This window comes from Manis javanica, chromosome 15, assembly GCF_040802235.1.
Source record: "Manis javanica isolate MJ-LG chromosome 15, MJ_LKY, whole genome shotgun sequence".
Lineage (NCBI taxonomy): Eukaryota > Metazoa > Chordata > Mammalia > Pholidota > Manidae > Manis > Manis javanica.
In genome coordinates this window covers 38,044,085-38,064,579 of record NC_133170.1, presented here as the reverse complement: position 1 = coordinate 38,064,579, position 20,495 = coordinate 38,044,085, and the positions used below count along the sequence as shown (strand labels likewise).

The 20,495-nt window shown below is 39.1% G+C and overlaps 1 protein-coding gene across 6 annotated transcripts in view; it reads right to left on the bottom strand.

Annotated features, from left to right (window-relative positions):
- PIK3R4 (phosphoinositide-3-kinase regulatory subunit 4) overlaps window positions 1-20,495 on the bottom strand; it is an 83,519-nt gene that overhangs the window by 39,328 nt on the left and 23,696 nt on the right. For 5 of the 6 annotated variants that reach the window (XR_012125641.1, XR_012125640.1, XM_073222988.1 and 2 more), the window contains 2 exons: window positions 18,314-18,459; window positions 17,058-17,261 (listed from right to left, as the gene is read on the bottom strand). Coding sequence is in view for 4 of the 6 variants with exons in the window: in XM_073222988.1 (XP_073079089.1) it covers window positions 17,058-17,261; window positions 18,314-18,459 (350 nt within the window). In the remaining 2 variants the exon portion in view is untranslated. The remainder of the gene's footprint in view (window positions 1-17,057; window positions 17,262-18,313; window positions 18,460-20,495) is intronic. The other variant, XM_073222989.1, reaches the window with a different exon arrangement.

The window sequence follows — 20,495 nt, the reverse complement described above, 5'->3', positions numbered from 1 at the left end:
CTACATGGGAGCACCCCTAAAAAGAGCACAGAACAAAACACACAACATATGAAGAATGGAGGAGGAGGAATAAGAAGGGAGAGAAGAAAAGAATCTCCAGACAGTGTATATAACAGCTCAATAAGCGAGCTAAGTTAGGCAGTAAGATACTAAAGAAGCTAACCTTGAACCTTTGGTAACCACGAATCTAAAGCCTGAAATGGCAATAAGTACATATCTCTCAATAGTCACCCTAAAAAGACACAGAGTAATAGAATGGATAAAAAAGCAAGACCCATCTATATGCTGCTTACAAGAAACTCACCTTAAACCCAAAGATAAGCATAGACTAAAAGTCAAGGGATGGAAAAACATATTTCAGGCAAACAACAGTGAGAAGAAAGCAAGGGTTGCAGTACTAATATCAGACAAAATAGACTTCAAAACAAAGAAAGTAACAAGAGATAAAGAAGGCCACTACATAATGATAAAGGGCTCAGTCCAACAAGAGGATATAATCATTCTAAATATATATGCACCCAATACAGGAGCACCAGCATACGTGAAGCAAATACTAACAGAACTAAAGAGGGAAATAGACTGCAATGCATTCATTGTAGGAGACTTCAACACACCACTCACCCCAAAGGATAGATCCACCGGGCAGAAAATAAGTAGAGACACACAGGCACTGAACAACACACTAGAACAGATGGACCTAATAGACATCTATAGAACTCTACATCCAAAAGCAACAGGATATACATTCTTCTCAAGTGCATATGGAACATTCTCCAGAATAGACCACATACTAGCTCACAAAAAGAGCCTCAGTAAATTCCAAAATATTGAAATTCTACCAACCAATTTTTCAGACCACAAAGGTATGAAAGTAGAAATAAATTCTACAAAGAAAACAAAAAGGCTCACAAACACATGGAGGCTTAACAACATGCTACTAAATAATCAATGGATCAATGAACAAATCAAAATAGAGATCAAGGACTATATAGAAACAAATGACAACAACAACACTAAGCCCCAACTTCTGTGGGATGCAGCGAAAGCAGTCTTAAGAGGAAAGTATATAGCAATCCAGGCACACTTGAAGAAGGAAGAACAATCCCAAATGAATAGTCTAACATCACAATTATTAAAACTGGAAAAAGAAGAACAAAGGACGCCTAAAGTCAGCAGAAGGAGGGACATAATAAAGATAAGAGAAGAAATAAACAAAATTGAGAAGAATAAAACAATAGCAAAAATCAACGAAACCAAGAGCTGGTTCTTTGAGAAAATAAACAAAATAGATAAGCCTCTAGGCCAACTTATTAAGAGAAAAAGAGAGTCAACACAAATCAACATAATCAGAAATGAGAATGGAATAATCACGACAGACTCCACAGAAATACAAAGAATTATTAAAGACTACTATGAAAACCTATATGCCAACAAGCTGGAAAACCTAGAAGAAATGGACAACTTCCTAGAAAAATACAACCTCCCAAGACTGACCAAGGAAGAAACACAAAAGTTAAACAAACCAATTACAAGCAAAGAAATTGAAATAGTAATCAAAAAACTACCCAAGAACAAAACCCCGGGGCCGGATGAATTTACCTCGGAATTTTATCAGACACACAGAGAAGACATAATACCCATTCTCCTTAAAGTGTTCCACAAAATAGAAGAAGAGGGAATACTCCCAAACTCATTCTATGAGGCCAACATCACCCTAATACCAAAACCAGGCAAAGACCCCACAAAAAAGAAAATTACAGACCAATATCCCTGATGAATGTAGATGCAAAAATACTCAATAAAATATTAGCAAACAGAATTCAACAGTATATCAAAAGGATCATACACCATGACCAAGTGGGGTTCATCCCAGGGATGCAAGGATGGTACAACATTCGAAAATCCATCAACATCATCCACCACATCAACAAAAAGAAAGACAAAAACCACATGATCATCTCCATAGATGCTGAAAAAGCATTTGACAAAATTCAACATCCATTCATGATAAAAACTCTCAGCAAAATGGGAATAGAGGTCAAGTACCTCAACATAATAAAGGCCATATATGATAAACCCACAGCCAGCATTATACTGAACAGCGAGAAGCTGAAAGCATTTCCACTTAGATCGGGAACCAGACAGGGATGCCCACTCTCCCCACTGTTATTTAACATAGTACTGGAGGTCCTAGCCACGGCAATCAGACAAAACAAAGAAATACAAGGAATCCAGATTGGTAAAGAAGAAGTTAAACTGTCACTATTTGCAGATGATATGATACTGTACATAAAAAACCCTAAAGACTCCACTCCAAAACTACTAGAACTGATATCAGAATACAGCAAAGTTGCAGGATACAAAATTAACACACAGAAATCTGTAGCTTTCCTATACACTAACAACGAATCAATAGAAAGAGAAATCAGGAAAACAATTCCATTCACCATTGCATCAAAAAGAATAAAATACCTAGGAATAAACCTAACCAAAGAAGTGAAAGACTTATACTCTGAAAACTACAAGTCACTCTTAAGAGAAATTAAAGGGGACACTAATAAATGGAAACTCATCCCATGCTCATGGCTAGGAAGAATTAATATCATCAAAATGGCCATCCTGCCCAAAGCAATATACAGATTTGATGCAATCCCTCTCAAATTACCAGCAACATTCTTCAATGAATTGGAACAAATAATTCAAAAATTCATATGGAAACACCAAAGACCCCGAATAGCCAAAGCAATCCTGAAAAAGAAGAATAAAGTAGGGGGGATCTCACTCCCCAACTTCAAGCTCTACTACAAAGCCATAGTAATCAAGACAATTTGGTACTGGCACAAGAACAGAGCCACAGACCAGTGGAACAGATTAGAGACCCCAGAAATTAACCCAAACATATATGGTCAATTAATATTTGATAAAGGAGCCAAGGACATACAATGGCAAAATGACAGTCTCTTCAACAGATGGTGCTGGCAAAACTGGACAGCTACATGTAGGAGAATGAAACTGGACCATTGTCTAACCCCATATACAAAGGTAAACTCAAAATGGATCAAAGACCTGAATGTAAGTCATGAAACCATTAAACTCTTGGAAAAAAACATAGGCAAAAACCTCTTAGACATAAACATGAGTGATCTCTTCTTGAACATATCTCCCCGGGCAAGGAAAACAACAGCAAAAATGAGCAAGTGGGACTACATTAAGCTGAAAAGCTTCTATACAGCGAAAGATACCATCAATAGAACAAAAATGAACCCTACAGTATGGGAGAATATATTTGAAAATGACAGATCCGATAAAGGCTTGACGTCCAGAATATATAAAGAGCTCACAAGCCTCAACAAACAAAAATCAAATAACCCAATTAAAAAATGGGCAGAGGAACTGAACAGACAGTTCTCCAAAAAAGAAATACAGATGGCCAAGAGACACATGAAAAGATGCTCCACATCGTTAATTATCAGAGAAATGCAAATTAAAACTACAATGAGGTATCACCTCACACCAGTAAGGATAGCTGCCATCCAAAAGACAAACAACAACAAATGTTGGCGAGGCTGTGGAGAAACGGGAACCCTCCTACACTGCTGGTGGGAATGTAAATTAGTTCAACCATTGTGGAAAGCAGTATGGAGGTGCATCAAAATGCTCAAAACAGACCTACCATTTGACCCAGGAATTCCACTCCTAGGAATTTACCCTAAGAACGCAGCAATCAAGTTTGAGAAAGACAGATGCACTCCTATGTTTATCGCAGCACTATTTACAATAGCCAAGAATTGGAAGCAACCTAAATGTCCATCGGTAGATGAATGGATAAAGAAGATGTGGTACATATACACAATGGAATACTACTCAGCCATAAGAAGTGGAAAAATCCAACCATTTGCAGCAACATGGATGGAGCTGGAGAGTATAATGCTCAGTGAAATAAGCCAAGCGGAGAAAGAGAAATACCAAATGATTTCACTCATCTGAGGAGTATAGGAACAAAGGAAAAACTGAAGGAACAAAACAGCAGCAGAATTACAGAACCCAAAAATGGACTAACAGGTACCAAAGGGAAAGGAACTGGGGAGGATGGGTGGGCAGGGAGGGATAAGAGGGGGGAAGAAGAAGGGGTGTATTAAGATTAGCATGCATGGGGGGAGGGAGAAAGGGGAGGGTGGGCTGCACAACACAGAGAGGACAAGTAGTGACTCTACAACATTTTGCTAAGCTGATGGACAGTTACTGTAATGTGGTTTTTAGGGGGGACCTGATATAGGGGAGAGCATAGTAAACATAGTATTCTTCATGTAAGTGTAGATTAAAGATTAAAAAAAAAGAAAGAAAGAAAAGGGGGATTACTCCTTGATAGGATAAAAAACTATTGGTAAATCAAAGATCAATGCGTGCTTTAAATATCCTTAATGTTGATCACTTTAAGTGTGTCAGATGATCAGCTATGGAGGTACTCTTTTCTGACAATATTCCTTTCTCTTAATAAAAAAAAAAAAAGCAGTTACTGTGTGCTGACCTCCAATGAGTTCTACACAGTGGTATAGAGGGCATGTCAAAGTGTGGGCAAAGGGTCTGTTTGTTTCTATGCAGAAGATCAAGGCCTAGCTTGGATACCCAGAAAATGAACTAAGATACGATATGAGGAGGAGCTTCCGGCATCAGCACTCTCTGGAGGACTTGTGCCGGGGGATGATCATCAAAAAGCCTCTACAGGGATCCGGACGATGCTGCGGTTGTGGCTGCATCCAGCCCACCGTCTCCTGGACTTGCCATACGAATGAGGAGGGAGATGTCTAGGCTGGCATGTGCATACAGTGAGACAACGAATTTGACCGGATCTGTACTGTTGGAACTCAACCAGGAGTTGGGAGGGGTGCAAGTTGTAGCACTCCAAAATCTCATGACTATAGACTATCTATGGTTAAAAGAACATATGGGATGTGAACAGATCCCAGAAATGGGCTGCTTTAATTTGTCTGATGGTTCAAGTACAGTTGGACAATATCCATCATATCATAGATAAATTTTCACAAATGCCTAGGGTGCCTAAATGGTTTTCTTGGCTTCACTGGAGATGGATGGTAATTATAGATTTGCTTTGTTTATGTCACCGTATTCCTATTATGTTAATATGTGTGTGCAAATTAGTTAGTAGTTTAAAACCTATACATACTTAAGGTACTACACAAGAAGATATGTCAAAGAAATAATCAATCCTCCCATGTTTCCTTCATATGCTACATCTATAGCTTTTCTTCTTCCTTCCTAATTACAACCCTTAAATAGAATTCGTGCCTCATATCGAATTTACCGAGTATCATAATTCCTCCAGGTGGTAAAGATACCTCGAGACAAGTGCTGGGCATAGAAGCCACAAGGCATAAATCTGCAAAGAAGTAAAAAAGCTAACCTTTGCAAACAATATGGCTTCTCTCTCACTTACCAACTTTACATTTCCCTGTATGGCCCCGGAAGATGACTGGTTAGCCAGAGACGGGTAAGATTCCTCAAGGGAGGAACAACCTAAGACAGGCACAGTCGCAGGGGGGCCACCAGGTGAGAATTTGGGGATCAACAGAGGTGAGGCTCAGAACCTCACCCCCCCTGCTTTGAGAGAAATCTTCTGCATCCGTGGATGTCTTGCTGCCCTTGTCTAGCCTGGATTAATACTTAGTCCATAGGCACACACCTGATCATCTGATCATCTACATTTGCCTTCTTACAGCACTAAACTATGTTTTCTACCTTTATCTTGCATCTACCTACCACTTCAGCATTTTATTAAAAATAAAAATAATAATAACAATAGGAGAAATGTGGGATCAACATATAAATCAAGTACAAAAATCAAACGAATATTCATATTTGACCTGATTGTTTATAGGTCATATTGCATGATCAAAACCGAAAGTTTCTGTGATGAATGCCCTTGTACTGTTCACCATGTAAGAATTTATTCACTATGTAAGAATTCGTTCACCATGTAAGAACTTGTTCGTTATGCTTCAGAAGATTGGAGACTGACGAGAATTAGGCTTGAGATGGATTAATGATTGTACATTGAGCGTTGACCCCCCTATACTGAATTTTATTGTTGTTAACAACCATTTGATCAATAAATATGAGAGATGCCCTCTCAAAAAAAAAAAAAAAAAAGGTAAGTCATTAAAAATGATACACATGAATCTTAAATAATTTCTTTTGAATTAGAGTGCATAAATGTTTGCCAGTCTTCCAATACAGAGTCAACGCCTTCTCTCTGCAGGTGTGTCAGTTCTCTGGTGTCACAACCACTGCCTGTGATTTCTAGTTTCCATTTCTTTAAAGTAGAAAAAAAGTTAAAGGGTTTTTGAGCACAGAATGTGTATAGTTTTACAATTTTTAACTCAATTTTTTTTGGCTTCACCCACAGCCAATTCAGCACTATTATAAGTAACATGCCTCTGTGTTTCCAAACATTTAGCTTTTTTTGCACTCATATTTCATCAGTTTACATAAAATTTAGTTAAAATACATAATTATGATTACTACCACTCTTGGCCTAAACAGATTAGGAATAAACACAGCTAATTTTTGGTTAGTGTATAACTTAACTGGTGAGAACAGAAATGCATCACTAGACTTCAGTGTTACTTCCTCGCCATTACCATTCAGTATGTTCTGGAACAAAGGGGTTGGAGAAGGTTGGTTCTACCCCAAAGATCAAGCAAAGGGTATCTCAAATTAGAACCTTAGGTCTTTTAAAGTTTTCTGGAGTCTGTTAATACAAATTACTACCTTAGATATTTTTCAGTACTGTTGTCTATGCAAAATATGTTAATATTGTACTCTGAGAAAGATATTCACATTCAGAGTTTCATAACAGCACCCTAGCAAACAGTACAAGTATAAATAAATTTCTAATAGTATTAAATATGAAATCATCTACAAAAAAAAAAAAAAAAAAAAAAAAGGTACTCTGCAGGAATTCAGAATTCCCACTTGGGGAGACTAAAAACACCTCTTCCCTCTGTAGCCTGGACATTAGGAGCAGGTCTCATTTCCTACCTCCAAAGCCTGTCCTGGCTCCAAGACTCTGCTAACAGTCCCACAAAACTCACATAGTGCAGGAACCAAAGGAAGTGAAGACTTATGTGGTCAGTTAACCTACAAGGAGGCAAGAGTATATAATGGGGAAAGACAGTGTCTTTAATAAATGAAATGCTGTTGAAGAGTTTGCATGGAGAGATAACATGCCAAAGAAGGTAACGAGCACTTCATACACCATACACAAAAATAAACTTGAAATAGAATTAAAGACCTAAATGTAAGACCTGAAACCACAAAACTTCTAAAAGAAAACACAGGCACTGAACCCTTGGACATCAACATTAGCAATATTTCTGTGGATATGTCTCCCTAGGCAGGGGATATAAAAGCAAAAATAAGCAAGTGGGACTACATCAAACTAAAAAGCTTCTGCACAGCAAAAGACACCATCAGAACAAAAAGACAACCTACTGAGTGGGAGAAGAATGTTTGAAAAATGTATATCCAAAGGTATTAATATCCCAAATATATAAAGAACTCATACAACTCAACACCAAAAAAGAAAGAATCCTATTAAAAAATGGGCAGAGGACCTGAATAGACATTTTCCAAAGAAGAGATGCAGGTGGCCAACAGACACATGAAAAAATGTTCCACAACACCAATCATCAGGGAGTTGCAAATCAAAACCACACTGAGATATCACGTCACACCAGTCAGAATGGCCACTATCCAAAAAACAAAAAATAACAAGTGTTCACGAGGATGTAGAAAAATGGGAACCCTCACACATGTTGGTGGGAATATAAAATAGTCCAGCTACTACAAAAAGTAGCATGGAGTTTCCTCAAAATACTAAAAAGAGAAATACCATATGACCGAGCAATCCTACGTCTTGGAATTTACCCAAAGAAAACAAGAATGCTAACCCAAAAAGATATATGCACCCCTATATATATTTACTGCAGCATTATTTATAATCCATCAGTAAGTGAATGGATAAAGAAGATTATATAGGTATGTATACACAATGGGGTATTAGCCATAAAAAGAAATGACTCTTGTTATTTGTGAAAACAAGGAGGGGCCTAGGGATAGTGTGCTGAGTGAAATAAGTCACACAGAGAAAGACAAATATCATATGATTACACTTATATGTGGAATAGAAAAAAAACAAACACCCCACTCAAAAGCCCAGAAACAGGCATAAACACAGAGATCATTCTGGTGACTTACAGAGAGGAGGGACGGGAAAGGTGAAATAGGTTAAGGAGACCAAGAGGTACGAACTTCCAGTTATAAAATAAAGTCATGGGAGGCAGATTCTCAAGATGGCGGCGTGAATATGGTGGCAGAAATCTCTTCCCAAGACCATATATACTTTGAAAATACAGCGAATACAACTGTTTCTAAAAGTGCCCAGAGGATACAGTACACAAGCCAGGCTACATCTACATCTGTGAGAACTCAGCAGCTCATGAAGAGGGTTAAGATACAAGGCCATGACCTGGTGGGACTGGAGCACTCCCCCCACCCCAGCTCACAGGCAGGAGGAAAAGAATCAGAGTGGGGAGGGAGTGGAAGCACAGAACTGCTAAATAACGAGAACTTCAGGTGCCCTAACACCCTGGGTGGCAACGCAGCACTGAAGCTCCTTACGGTAATAAGCAGGCTACCATTCAATCCCCCCCCCGCTGGCACCCCACCCACAGCAACCACACAGAGGCTTCTCGCAGGGCACAGCTAACCAGGCCAGACCTACAGGCTGCCCCCTGCACACAGTCAACTGACACAGACAGCAGAGACTGGTGCAGAGGCTGGAAGGCATAATGGGGCTTTATTATCATGGCAAACACACGCTGCTCGCCTACAACCCCTGCCAGTACCCTAGGCCATCTGAGGGCCACCCACCCACAGCAGCTCAGGGCATCAACCCAGAGGCTGCCCCCTGCGTGCGGCCGACTGGCACAGGCAGAGGAAGCCGGCACGGGACCAAGAAAGCACATAGGAGCTCTGTTCTCGCAGCTAACATGAGCTGATCACCTAGCGCGACGGCCCTGGGCCATCACAAGGGTCGCCCTGTCCACAGCAGCTCAGGGGATCAACCCAAAGACTACTCCTTGTGTGCGGTTGTCCAGCACTGGCAGAAGAGATCGACCGGCGCAGAGTTCCAAAAGCACAAAGGGGTGCCGCTCTCACAGAACACATATCACTCGACTGCAACACCCGGAAGTGCCCTAGGTCATCCTGAGGGCGACGTGGTCCATGGCAGTTCAGGGTATCAACCCAGAGGCTGTTTCATGTGTGTGGTTGCCTAGCACAGGCAGCGGAGACAGGCAAGGTGACCAGCAAGCAGGAAGGGACTTTGTTCTGCCAGCTGACACATGTGGCACTTGCCGGCAATCACTTCCATCGCCATGAAAAGGCAGAAGAACCCTGTTCAGTCCAAAATCCCTCAAAACCCAGAGAGAGGGCCTGGTGAAATGGAAATCACCAACCATCCTGAAAAAGAATTCAAAATAAGTCATAACCACGCTGATGGAGCTGCATAGAAATATGCAAGAGCTAAGGGATGAATTCTGGAGCAAGATAACAGAAATGAAACAAACAATGGAAGGATTTAAGACCAGACTGGATGAGGTGGAAGAGACTGTTAATGGAATAGAAACCAGAGAACAGGAATACAGAGAAGCTGAGGCAGAGAGGGATAAAAGGAACTCTAGGAATGAAAGAATATTAAGAGAACTGTGACAAAACCAAACGGAAAAATATTCACATTATAGAAGTACCAGAAGAAGAAGAGACAAAGGGATAGAAAGTGTCTTTGAAGAAATAATTGCTGAAAACTTCCCCAATCTAGGGCAGGAAATAGTCCCTCGCACCATGGAAGCCCACAGATCTCCTAACATAAGGGACCTATGGAGGAAAACACCTAGACATATAATAATTAAAATGGCGAAGATCAAGGATAAAGACAGACTTTTAAAAACAGCTAGAGAGAGAAAAAAGAAAGCATACAAAGGAAAACCCATAAGGCTATCATCAGACTTCTCAGCAGAAACCTTAAAAGGCCAAAAAGGAATGGCATGATATACTTAAAGAGATGAAACAGAAGAGCCTCAAACCAAGAACACTGTATCAAGCAAGATTATCATTTAAATTTGAAGGAGGGGTTAAACAATTCCCAGATAAGCAAAAGTTGAGGGAATTTACCTCCCACAAACCATCTCTACAGTGTATTTTAAAGGGACTGCTCTAGATGGAAGTGCTCCTAAGGTTAAACAGATGTCACCATAGAAAACAAAACCACAGCAAAGAAAGTAGACCAACCAAATACTAACTAAATACAAAATAAAATCAGCAAACCACAAAGTCAGTCAAGGGAAACACAAAAGAATACAGAATAAAACACCTAACATACAAAGAGTGGAAGAGGAAGAAAAAGAAGGGAGAGAAATAAAGAATCATCAGACTGTGCTAATATAATAAGTGAGTTAAGTTAGACGGTTACATAGTAAAGAAGCTACCCTTGAACCTTTGGTAACCATGAATCTAAAGCCTGCAATGGCATTAAACACATATCTATTGATAATCACCCTAAATGTAAATGGACTGAAAGCACCAATCAAAGGCACAGACTAATAGAATGGATAAAAAAGCAAGACCCACCTATATGCCGCTTACAAGAGACTCACCTCAAACCCAAAGACATACACAGACTAAAAGTGAAGGGATGGAGAAAAATATTTCATGCATACAATAGGGAGAAAAAAGCAGGTGTTGCAGTACCTGTATCAGACAAAATAGACTTCAAAACAAAGAAAGTAACAAGAGAAAAAGAAGGACATTATACGATAATAAAGGGCTCAGTCCAAAAAGAGGACATAACATTATAAATATCTATGCACTCAACACAGGAGCACCGACATATGTGAAACAAATACTAACAGAATTAAAGGAGGAAATAGAATGCAATGCATTCATTTTAGGAGACTTCAACACATCACTCAGTCCAAAGAACAAATCAACCAGACAGAAAATAAATAAGGACACAGAGGCACTGAAAAAAGCCCTAGAAAAGATGGATCTAACAGACATCTACAGAACTCTACACCCAAAAGCAGCAGGATACAGTCTTCTCAAGTGCACAGGGAACATTTCCCAGAACAGACCACATAAGAGGCCACAAAAAGAGCTTCAGCAAATTCGAAAAGATCAAAATTGTGCCAACCAACTTCTCAGATCACAAAAGTATAAAACTAGAAATAAATTGCACAAAGAAAACAAAAAGGCTCACAAACACATGGAGCCTTAACAACATGTTCCTAAGTAATCAATGGATCAATGATCAAATTAAAACAGAGATCAGGTAATATATGGAGACAAATGAAAACAACAGCGCAACACCCCAACCTCTGTGGATGCAGCGAAGGCAGTTCTAAGAGGGAAGTATATAGCAATCCAGGCCAATTTAAACAAGGAAGAACAATCCCAAATGAATAGTCTAAATTCAAAATTATTCAAACTGGAGAAAGAACAAATGAGGCCCAAAATCAGCAGAAGGAGGGACATAATAAAGATCAGAGAAGAAATAAATAAAATTGAGAAGAATAAAACAATAGAAAAAATTAATGAAACCAAGAGCTGGTTCTTTCAGAAAATAAACAAAATAGATAAACCCCTAGCCAAACTTATTAAGACAATAAGAGAATCTATACACATAAACAGAAGCAGAAATGAGAAAGGAAAAATCACTATGGACACCACAAAAATACAAGGAATTATTAGAGAATACGATGAAAATCTATATGCTAACAAACTGAAAAACCTAGAATAGACAACTTACTACAAAAATACAACCTTCCCAGACTAACCAAGGAAAAAACAGAAAATCTAAACAGACCAATCACCAGCAATGAAAGTGAACTGGTAATCAAAAAACTACCCAAGAACAAAACCCCCAGACCAGATGGACAGACCACTGAATTTTATCAAACATTTAGAGAAGACATAATACCCATTCTCCTTAAAGGTTTCCAAAAAACAGAAGAGGAGGGAATACTCCCAAACTCATTCTATGAAGCCAGCATCACTCTAGTACCAAGATCAGGCAAAGACCCCACCAAAAAAATAAACTACAGACCAATACCCCTGATGAACATAGATGCGAAAATGCTCAACAAAGTATTAGCAAATCTAATTCAAAAATACATCAAGAGGATCATACACCATGATCAAGTGGGATTCATGTCATGAATGCAAGGATGGCACAATACTTGAAAATCTATCAGCATCATTTACCAAATCAACAAAAAGGACAAAAAAAACCACATGATCATCTCCATAGATTTGACAAAATTCAACATCCATTCATGATAAAACCTCTCAACAAAATGGGTATGGAGGGCAAGTACCTCAACATGACAAAGGCCATATATGACAAACCCACAGTCAACATCATACTTAACAGCGAGAAACTGAAAGCTTTTCCCCTAAGATCAGGAACAAGACAAACATGCCCACTCTCCCTACTTTTATTCAACATAGTACTCTGGAGATCCTTGAAATGGCAATCACAAAACAAAGAAATAAAAAGCATCCAGATTAGTAAGGAAGAAGTCAAACTGCCACTGTTTGCAGATGACTTGATATTGTACATAACAAACCATAAAGAATCCACTCCAAACCTACTAGAACTAATATCTGAATTCAGCAAAGTTGCAGGATACAAAATTAATACACAGCAATCTGTTGCATTCCTACACACTAACGATGACAAAACAAACACAGAAATCACAAAAACAATTCCATTCACAATTGCATCAAAAAGAATAAAATACCTAGGAATAAACCTAACCAAGAAACTGAAAGACCTATACTCTGAAACTATAAGACACTCTTAAGAGAAATTAAAGAGGACACTAATAAATCGAAATTCATCCCATGCTCTTGGCTAGGAAGAATATTCTCAAAATGGCCATCCTGCCTAAAGCAATATACAGATTCAATGCAATCCCTATCAAAATACCAACAGCATTCTTCAACAAACGGGAACAAATAGTTCTAAAATTCATATGGAACTGCAAAAGACCCCGAATAGCCAAAGTAATTCTGAGAAGGAAGAATAAAGCAGGGGGGATCTCGCTCCCCAACTTCAAGCTCTACTACAAAGTCACCGTAATCAAGACAATTTGGTACTGGCACAAGAACCGACCCATAAACCAGTGGAACAGAATAGAGTCCAGATATTAATCAAGCATATATGGTCAATTAATTTATGATAAAGGAGCCATGGATATACAATAGGGAAATGACAGCCTCTTCAACAACTGGTGTTGTCAAAACTGTACAGCTAGATGTAAGAGAATGAAGCTGGATAACTGTCTAACTTCATATACAAAAGTAAAAAATGGATCAAAGACCTGAATGTAAGTCATGAAACCATAAAACTCTTAGAAAAAAATATAGGCAAAAATCTCTTGGACATAAAAATAAGCAACTTCTTCATGACTATATCTCCCCAGACAAGGGAAACAAAAGCAAAAACAAACAACTGGGACTATATCAAACTGAAAAGCTTCTGTATAGCAAAGGACACCATCAGTAGAACAAAGACATCCTACTGTATGGGAGAATATATTCATAAATGACATATCTGATAAGGGGTTGACATCCAAAATATATAAAGAGCTCACACACCTCAACAAACAAAAAGCAAATAATCCAATTAAAAAATGGGCAGAGGAGCTGAACAGACACTTCTCCAAAGAAGAAATTCAGATGGCCAACATGCATATGAAAAAATGCTCCACATCACTAATCATCAGAAAAATGCAAATTAAAACCACAATGAAATATCACCTCACACCAGTTAGGATGGCCAAAATTCAAAAGACAAACAACAACAAATGTTGGTGAGGATGTGGGAAAGGGGAACCCTCCGACACTGCTGTTGGGAATGTAAATTAGTTCAACCATTGTGGAAAGCAGTATGGAGGCTCCTCAAAAAACTCAAAATAGAAATATCATTTGTCCCAGGAATTCCACTCTTAGGAATTTAACCTAAGAATGCAGCAGCCCAGTTTGAAAAAGATAGCTGCACCCCTATGTTTATTGCAGCAGTATTTACAATAGCCCAGAAATGGAAGCAACCTAAGTTTCCATCAGTAGATGAATGGATAAAGAAGATATGGTACATATACACAATGGAATATTATTCAGCCATAAGAAGAAAACAAATCCTACCATTTGCAACAACATGGATGGAGCTAGAGGGTATTATGCTCAGTGAAATAAGCCTGATGGAGAAAGATAAGTGCCAAATCATTTCACTCATCTGTGGAGTATAACAACAAAGCAAAAACTGAAGGAAAAAAACAGCAGCAGACTCACAGAACCCAAGAATGGACTAAGAGTTACCAAAAGGAAAGAGACTGGAGAGGGTGGGTGGGAAGGGAGGGATAAGGGGGAAAAGGGAGCATTCCAATTAGCACACATAATATAGGGGGTGGGGCACAGGGAAGGCAGTATAATACAGAGAAGACAAGTAGTGATTCTATAGCATCTTACTACGCTGATGGACAGTGACTGTAATGGGGTATGTGGTGGGGACTTGATAATGGGGGGAGTCTACTAACCATAATGTTGCTCATGCAACTGTACATTAATGATACCTAATTAATTAATTAGGTCATGGCATATACATACAGCATAGGAAATATAGCCAATAATACTGTAATAACTTGTATGGTGACAGATGGTAATTAAATTTATCATAGTGAGTGCTTCATAATGTTAAATAAATGTCAAGTCATTATGTTATACTCCTAAAACTACTATAATCTCAACTGTACTTCAAAATAAAAAGAAGTGAAGGCAGAGAAAAGGCTAGCAAGCAAGGAGCTGGAGGAGATGAGCCACACATGAACTTTGTCCTAAGTCCACTTGAAGTCCTGTCTTGGCTCCCTGTCTTTGTTTATTTTGTGAGGCAAGACGGCAAGGAACATGGACATGGAGTGAGGTTTAGGTTCAAATTTCAGTCTTGGAACTTACTGGGCTGTGCGAGCAAAGGCAAGCTAACCACCCTCACAGAATCTGTTTCCTCATCTCTAAAATGGGGGTGCCAACTGTTCTTCAAGCATGTTTTAAGAACCATCACAAAATATGGAAAGTACCAACTGCAGTGGTGGAAATGGTATTGTTCTGCTGTTCCTTCTTCTACGGACCTGAGAGTCTGGCCTGCTCTCCCTTCTATTACAGTGCCTGCCCCTTGAAACAGAGAACTCCTAACTCTTAATGGGTCTCCAAAAACTTTACCAACAGAGCTACACAGAACGCGACTGAGGGCTCCTCTTCTTCCACTCAGACAAACAAGGGCACAAGGGACACAAGGGGTCCAACAAGCACTGACATTTCAGAGAAATCCAGGCCAGTGGGCTTGCTGACTTCCATGGTGCCCAGGACCAGTGGCTGGCGCTGAGGGAGCAGCAACGGAAGAGGGCTTGGGAGAACAGGAAGCAGAGAGGTGACAGAAACTGCTCCTCAGTGCTCTGCTCTTACCCACGGCAGCAGCTAAACCTACACCCGTAGCAAGGTGAAAGTCAGCACTGGGACTAGTCATGACGTAACTCATGACTTAGAGTGAAAAGGAATTTTCAGGAAAGAGGCTTTTAGTTTAACAGACAGGATTTGCACAAGAAAGACAAAGAATAACACCACCCAAGTTCAAACCCAAAAGAAACATCTAAGTTGGTGTAGTTTTTACTACATGCTGAATTCTTTTTGGTAAGGGTTACTTACTCAGCAGAAACAAGAGAAAATGTGATTCATTACCCAATTCTCCATCAATTGCTTTCTAAAATATAAAATACATCTAATGTACAAGCCAAGATTAAAAGAAAACCCAAAGAAAAATCTCTAGTAATTCAAGTCACATCAAGTTAAGTCTTCTAAAATATAGAAAACAGAACCATTGGTCTGTAAGCAATATTGAGAAACAGCTCCAGCCTCTTGGTAAACTTAGACCTAAAATAACCAATATGGTTACAGACCAGCCTCCCATTGGAGCCTGTTCCAATACTCAGTCACCCAAACCAACATTCGGGCATCAAACAGCACTGGAAAGTGAGTGACAAATACAATACATCAAAGGATCTATACCCCCAAACTGATCAAGTCCTCTCTGTAAATAACTGAAGCATTTTCTCATTTCCTTTTCTTGTTATACAAGATATATGACTGGCAGGCATCTCTCAACCAAAATGTCCTGCAGACTTAAGGACAGTCATTGAAGTTGTCCCTTGGTATTTGTTTTATGGCTCAGGGAACATTCGTTCAGAAATTGTATTCTTTTACCTCTAACCATTTTTATTTCAACCTTGACTTCTCTAGGTTCCACACATCCCTCTTAATACAAGATAACTGAATCCAGACTTAATATTTCTGAACAGGCCTTAACCAGTGCCAAGTAAAATACAAAAATTACTTCCTCCTTCTAATAAGATCTGTCAACTGATCCAACTCCATAGGCTTTTATGATATAGCAATAAACTATTTTATTCAATTTAATGTGTCTTATAAATTCCAGTTATTTCAGTTGTTTGCATGTGGTGAGAACTCTCTAAATGTGGACTGACATAAACCAGGATTTTTCTATATTGCATCTGTGCTTTGCAGTGTTTCTTCTAATTGAACTTCATAATTGTTTTGGTGAATATGGAACTGAATCAAGAATATTAGTTAAATCTAAGGTTATATCCACTCTTCCCCTCATTTATGTAACCAGTATCACAAAAGAAACAGATCTCCCATGATTCCCTGTTCAGCTCGACTCAATGTCTTGTCATCATCCTAGTACCTCCTAGATGCCAGAGGAAATGTATACTGTATTTGCCAGATTTATTTACTTGTTATGAAGCAACCTAATAAACAAAAAATATTTTTAGTGGCTAGATGGATGCTTCAATGTTTTCATGAAATTTGCATTTGAATGTGAGACTTCAGAAAGGTGATACAACCTGTGAGAGCAATTTCTTCAGAAGCTGTGCTATGGCAGGATCCTCCGGTGGTGGACAGTCAGGAAGAGACCCATTTCGTTTCTTCTGACGCATGTGAAGATGTCTAAACAAGCTAGTAATATCTTTAGACCTCAAAGCATAATCAAATATAGAACGACTTACTGGCTCTTTTAAAACACTGAGTAGAACAAGTTTTCTTTCAATCTATAGTAGAAAAATAAAAACAATCAGCCAAAGATACAACATACAGTACAGTTATTTTCAGATTTAGTAAGACAACCTGTGCAATGTTGATTTCTTATGAAATTAATTTCCAAGAAAATGGAAATTATCAGTATGTGCAATTTTTGCTTAGAAGACAAAATAGTGATCTTTTATTAATTTTGAGCTTTAAGAGCTAATGTACTTCCTTTTCTCATGGTTAACATCTGAGTACACATCTGTGTCTGTCCCACTGGGAGACTAGTGATGAAGGAAGGACTGAGGGCACAGCCAGAGGTTCGTTTCCAGAGGACAGCCAAGGCCCCCGTCTCCAGCCAAAGGGAAGACACACTGGAGTACTAAAGTAGGTGAAAGCCAAATTTGCAAAAGGGAAAAGAGCTTTAGTAAAAATAGAACATTTCAGGATGTTTTAATAGCCAGAATCATCTCAACAGTCCATTCAATTTAATATCTATTTTGATAGTTGGCTGCTCAGCAAGATGAAGGGTGTAAATGCTGATACATTAGGTAAATAACTGCCTGTACAGACCCAAGACCCAAAGTTTACCACTAAGTGCTGTACTACAGGGGTGGAGGAATGGGGCCATCAATTAAAAAAAAGAAGGAAAAGCAACCAGACCAGGTGGCGGTCCAAAGAACAATCATTTAATAAAAGGCTTTTTCCAACTTTTTATAAATGCTGACTTGGGCTGAAATCAGTTGTCCTTTTACAATAAAAGCAGAGGTCCATCAATATACATGTTTGCTATATTTTACTTCAATAGCAGAAACTTTAACAATATGCATACAAGAAAATAAAGTATGAACTGAGTGCTATATACTATATATAACCTGATATATAACATGAATCTCTTGAACTTTTCTCACCTTCAAAAAGGTTTGTTCCATTAGCATTACAGTAACTAGCTGGAAGAAATGTGAACATGTGGGTTCCCAATTTAAATCTTTAATAACTTAAATAAAAACGGGATTCTCTAAAACATTTTTTAAAGCAGTGCGGTTTGGAGGGAGGATTGGTACCTGTATATGCATACCTGTATTATTGGTTGGGTAATATATGGGTGAAGATAAGGCATCAGTTTACAGTAGACATCAGCTGTGCTAATTTGATGAGCAAGCACTGTGATGAACCCCACGGCACCATAGCGTATCCACAGGTTGGGATGACACAGGAAGGGGGCTGAAGAGGGGAAAATGATGTAGATTAAACCATGTTCAGAAATTTACAACTACCAATACTGAAATACCAAAATAAATTTTCACCTTCTAACACAATTGATAAAGGGATTATACCACATGTTACTGATAAGGTATTTTCACATATTCAATTATCCAGAGGCATAAACTCAACCAAGTCAGAAGCTCAACCAAGCAAGCACACTAATATTATAATATTCACTATCATAAATTTCAACAAAAGTACAAAAGAATAAAAACAGCTCTCTCCTTTTGAGGATTTAAATTTGTATTTTTTCATCAAAGCTTAAGATGGGTAGGTATGTACTCATTTATAAGATTGGTTAAAAACTACTGGACAAAGACATAAAAATCCCAACAGTATACAGCAAACTATTATTTCCTGAGCCACTCTCCCCCCAAGGATGAATGACACACCATCTTCAACACAAGGGACAAAGAAACAGAAGCTGTTTCTTCTCCAAGGTGTAGCATTGACATTCTTTTTAACACAAAGGTTTGATCAAATCTAATACATAATTTATAAATTCCTTTATAAGGTATTTGGAATGGAAACTAAAAGGGAGAACACCTGATACCCATTCTTAAAAGACTTTAAAAAATAAGATTGAACCAGCAAATTAACAAAATGTCTTTTCAGGGAGAGCAGTTTGATGGCAGTGTAGGAAGAGCCTGAACTCACCTGCCATGGACACATCAAATCTATAGCTGCATACGTAATAATCCTGTCTGAAAAATAACTAAAAACTGACTGAGCAGCTCCTCCACAGAAGGACACAAAGCACATGGAGACAGACAGGACAAGAACTGCAGCCTTGCCAAAAACCCACCATTGGCAGTGATCCACAGGTGGGAGGGACCTCACAAAGCAGTGTACCCCTGAGGAGCAAGGGGTTCAAGTGCTCCCTCAAGCACTCCAATCCCTGGCAGCTGCACCAGAGAGACGAGCATCCAGATGTCTGGCTATGAACACCATGAGAGCTTACCTCCAGGAGATGGAAGGGGCTGTGGAAAACTGACACTCTACTCTTGAAGGGCTCTCTGACAGACTCACTGCCCCTGGGACCAAGTACAAAAACAGCAGGTTGAAAAGCACTTAGTCCATTTGTAAAAGACAGAAATTGGCCCATTTTAAAGGTCTACTGGAAGGTCTGCTGAAACTCTCTCCAGGGACAGAGGCACTGGCAGGGGCCAGTTTTGCACTTTCCCTCTAGATCCTGCACCCCGCAACCCCTCCCTGCACGGAGTCACTCCACCCAGGAGGCAGACATGCCCCAGCACAGCACTCCCTGCAGCCCCGCCCAGTCTAGCAGCAGCTTGCAGTCTACACAGGGACACCCTTCAAAACCTGGCCAGTGGCCAGGGAGGCCTGCATCTCTGGGCCGACTGGGGCTGAGACCAGAGACAGTTCTGTGCACTCCCAGAACAGTGCACACAGCAGACTGAACACACCCCCAGTCTTCCTGCAACCATTCCTTCACAAGAGGGAGACAAAGCTGTTTCAACTAACATACAAAAACACAGTCAGGCAAAATGAGGAAACACAGAACTATGTTCCAAACAAAAGAACAAAACAAAACTCCAGGAAAAAAACCTTAATAAAGCAGATGTAAATAATTTACCTGATAAAGAGTTTCAAGTAATGGTTATAAAGAAGTTGACTAATATCAAGAGAAGAATGGATGAACACAGATAATTTCAACAAAGAGACAGGAAATTTATGAAAGGACCAAATGGAAGTCACAGAGCTAAAGAATCATAAACTAAAATAAACATTATACTACAGAGATTCAACAGCAGACTAAATGAAGAAGTAAAGATCAGTGACCTGGAAGACAGGGCAGTGGAACTCCCCAAAAGAGAGGCTAAAAGAAAAGAATTTTAAAAGGTTAAGAATTTTAAAGAGACTTATAGGACAATCAAGAACAAAATTTGCCTTATATGGGTCCCAGAAGGAAGAGAAAGAAAGGGACATAAAACTTACTTGAAGAAATAGTGACTATAAAGTTCCCTACTGGG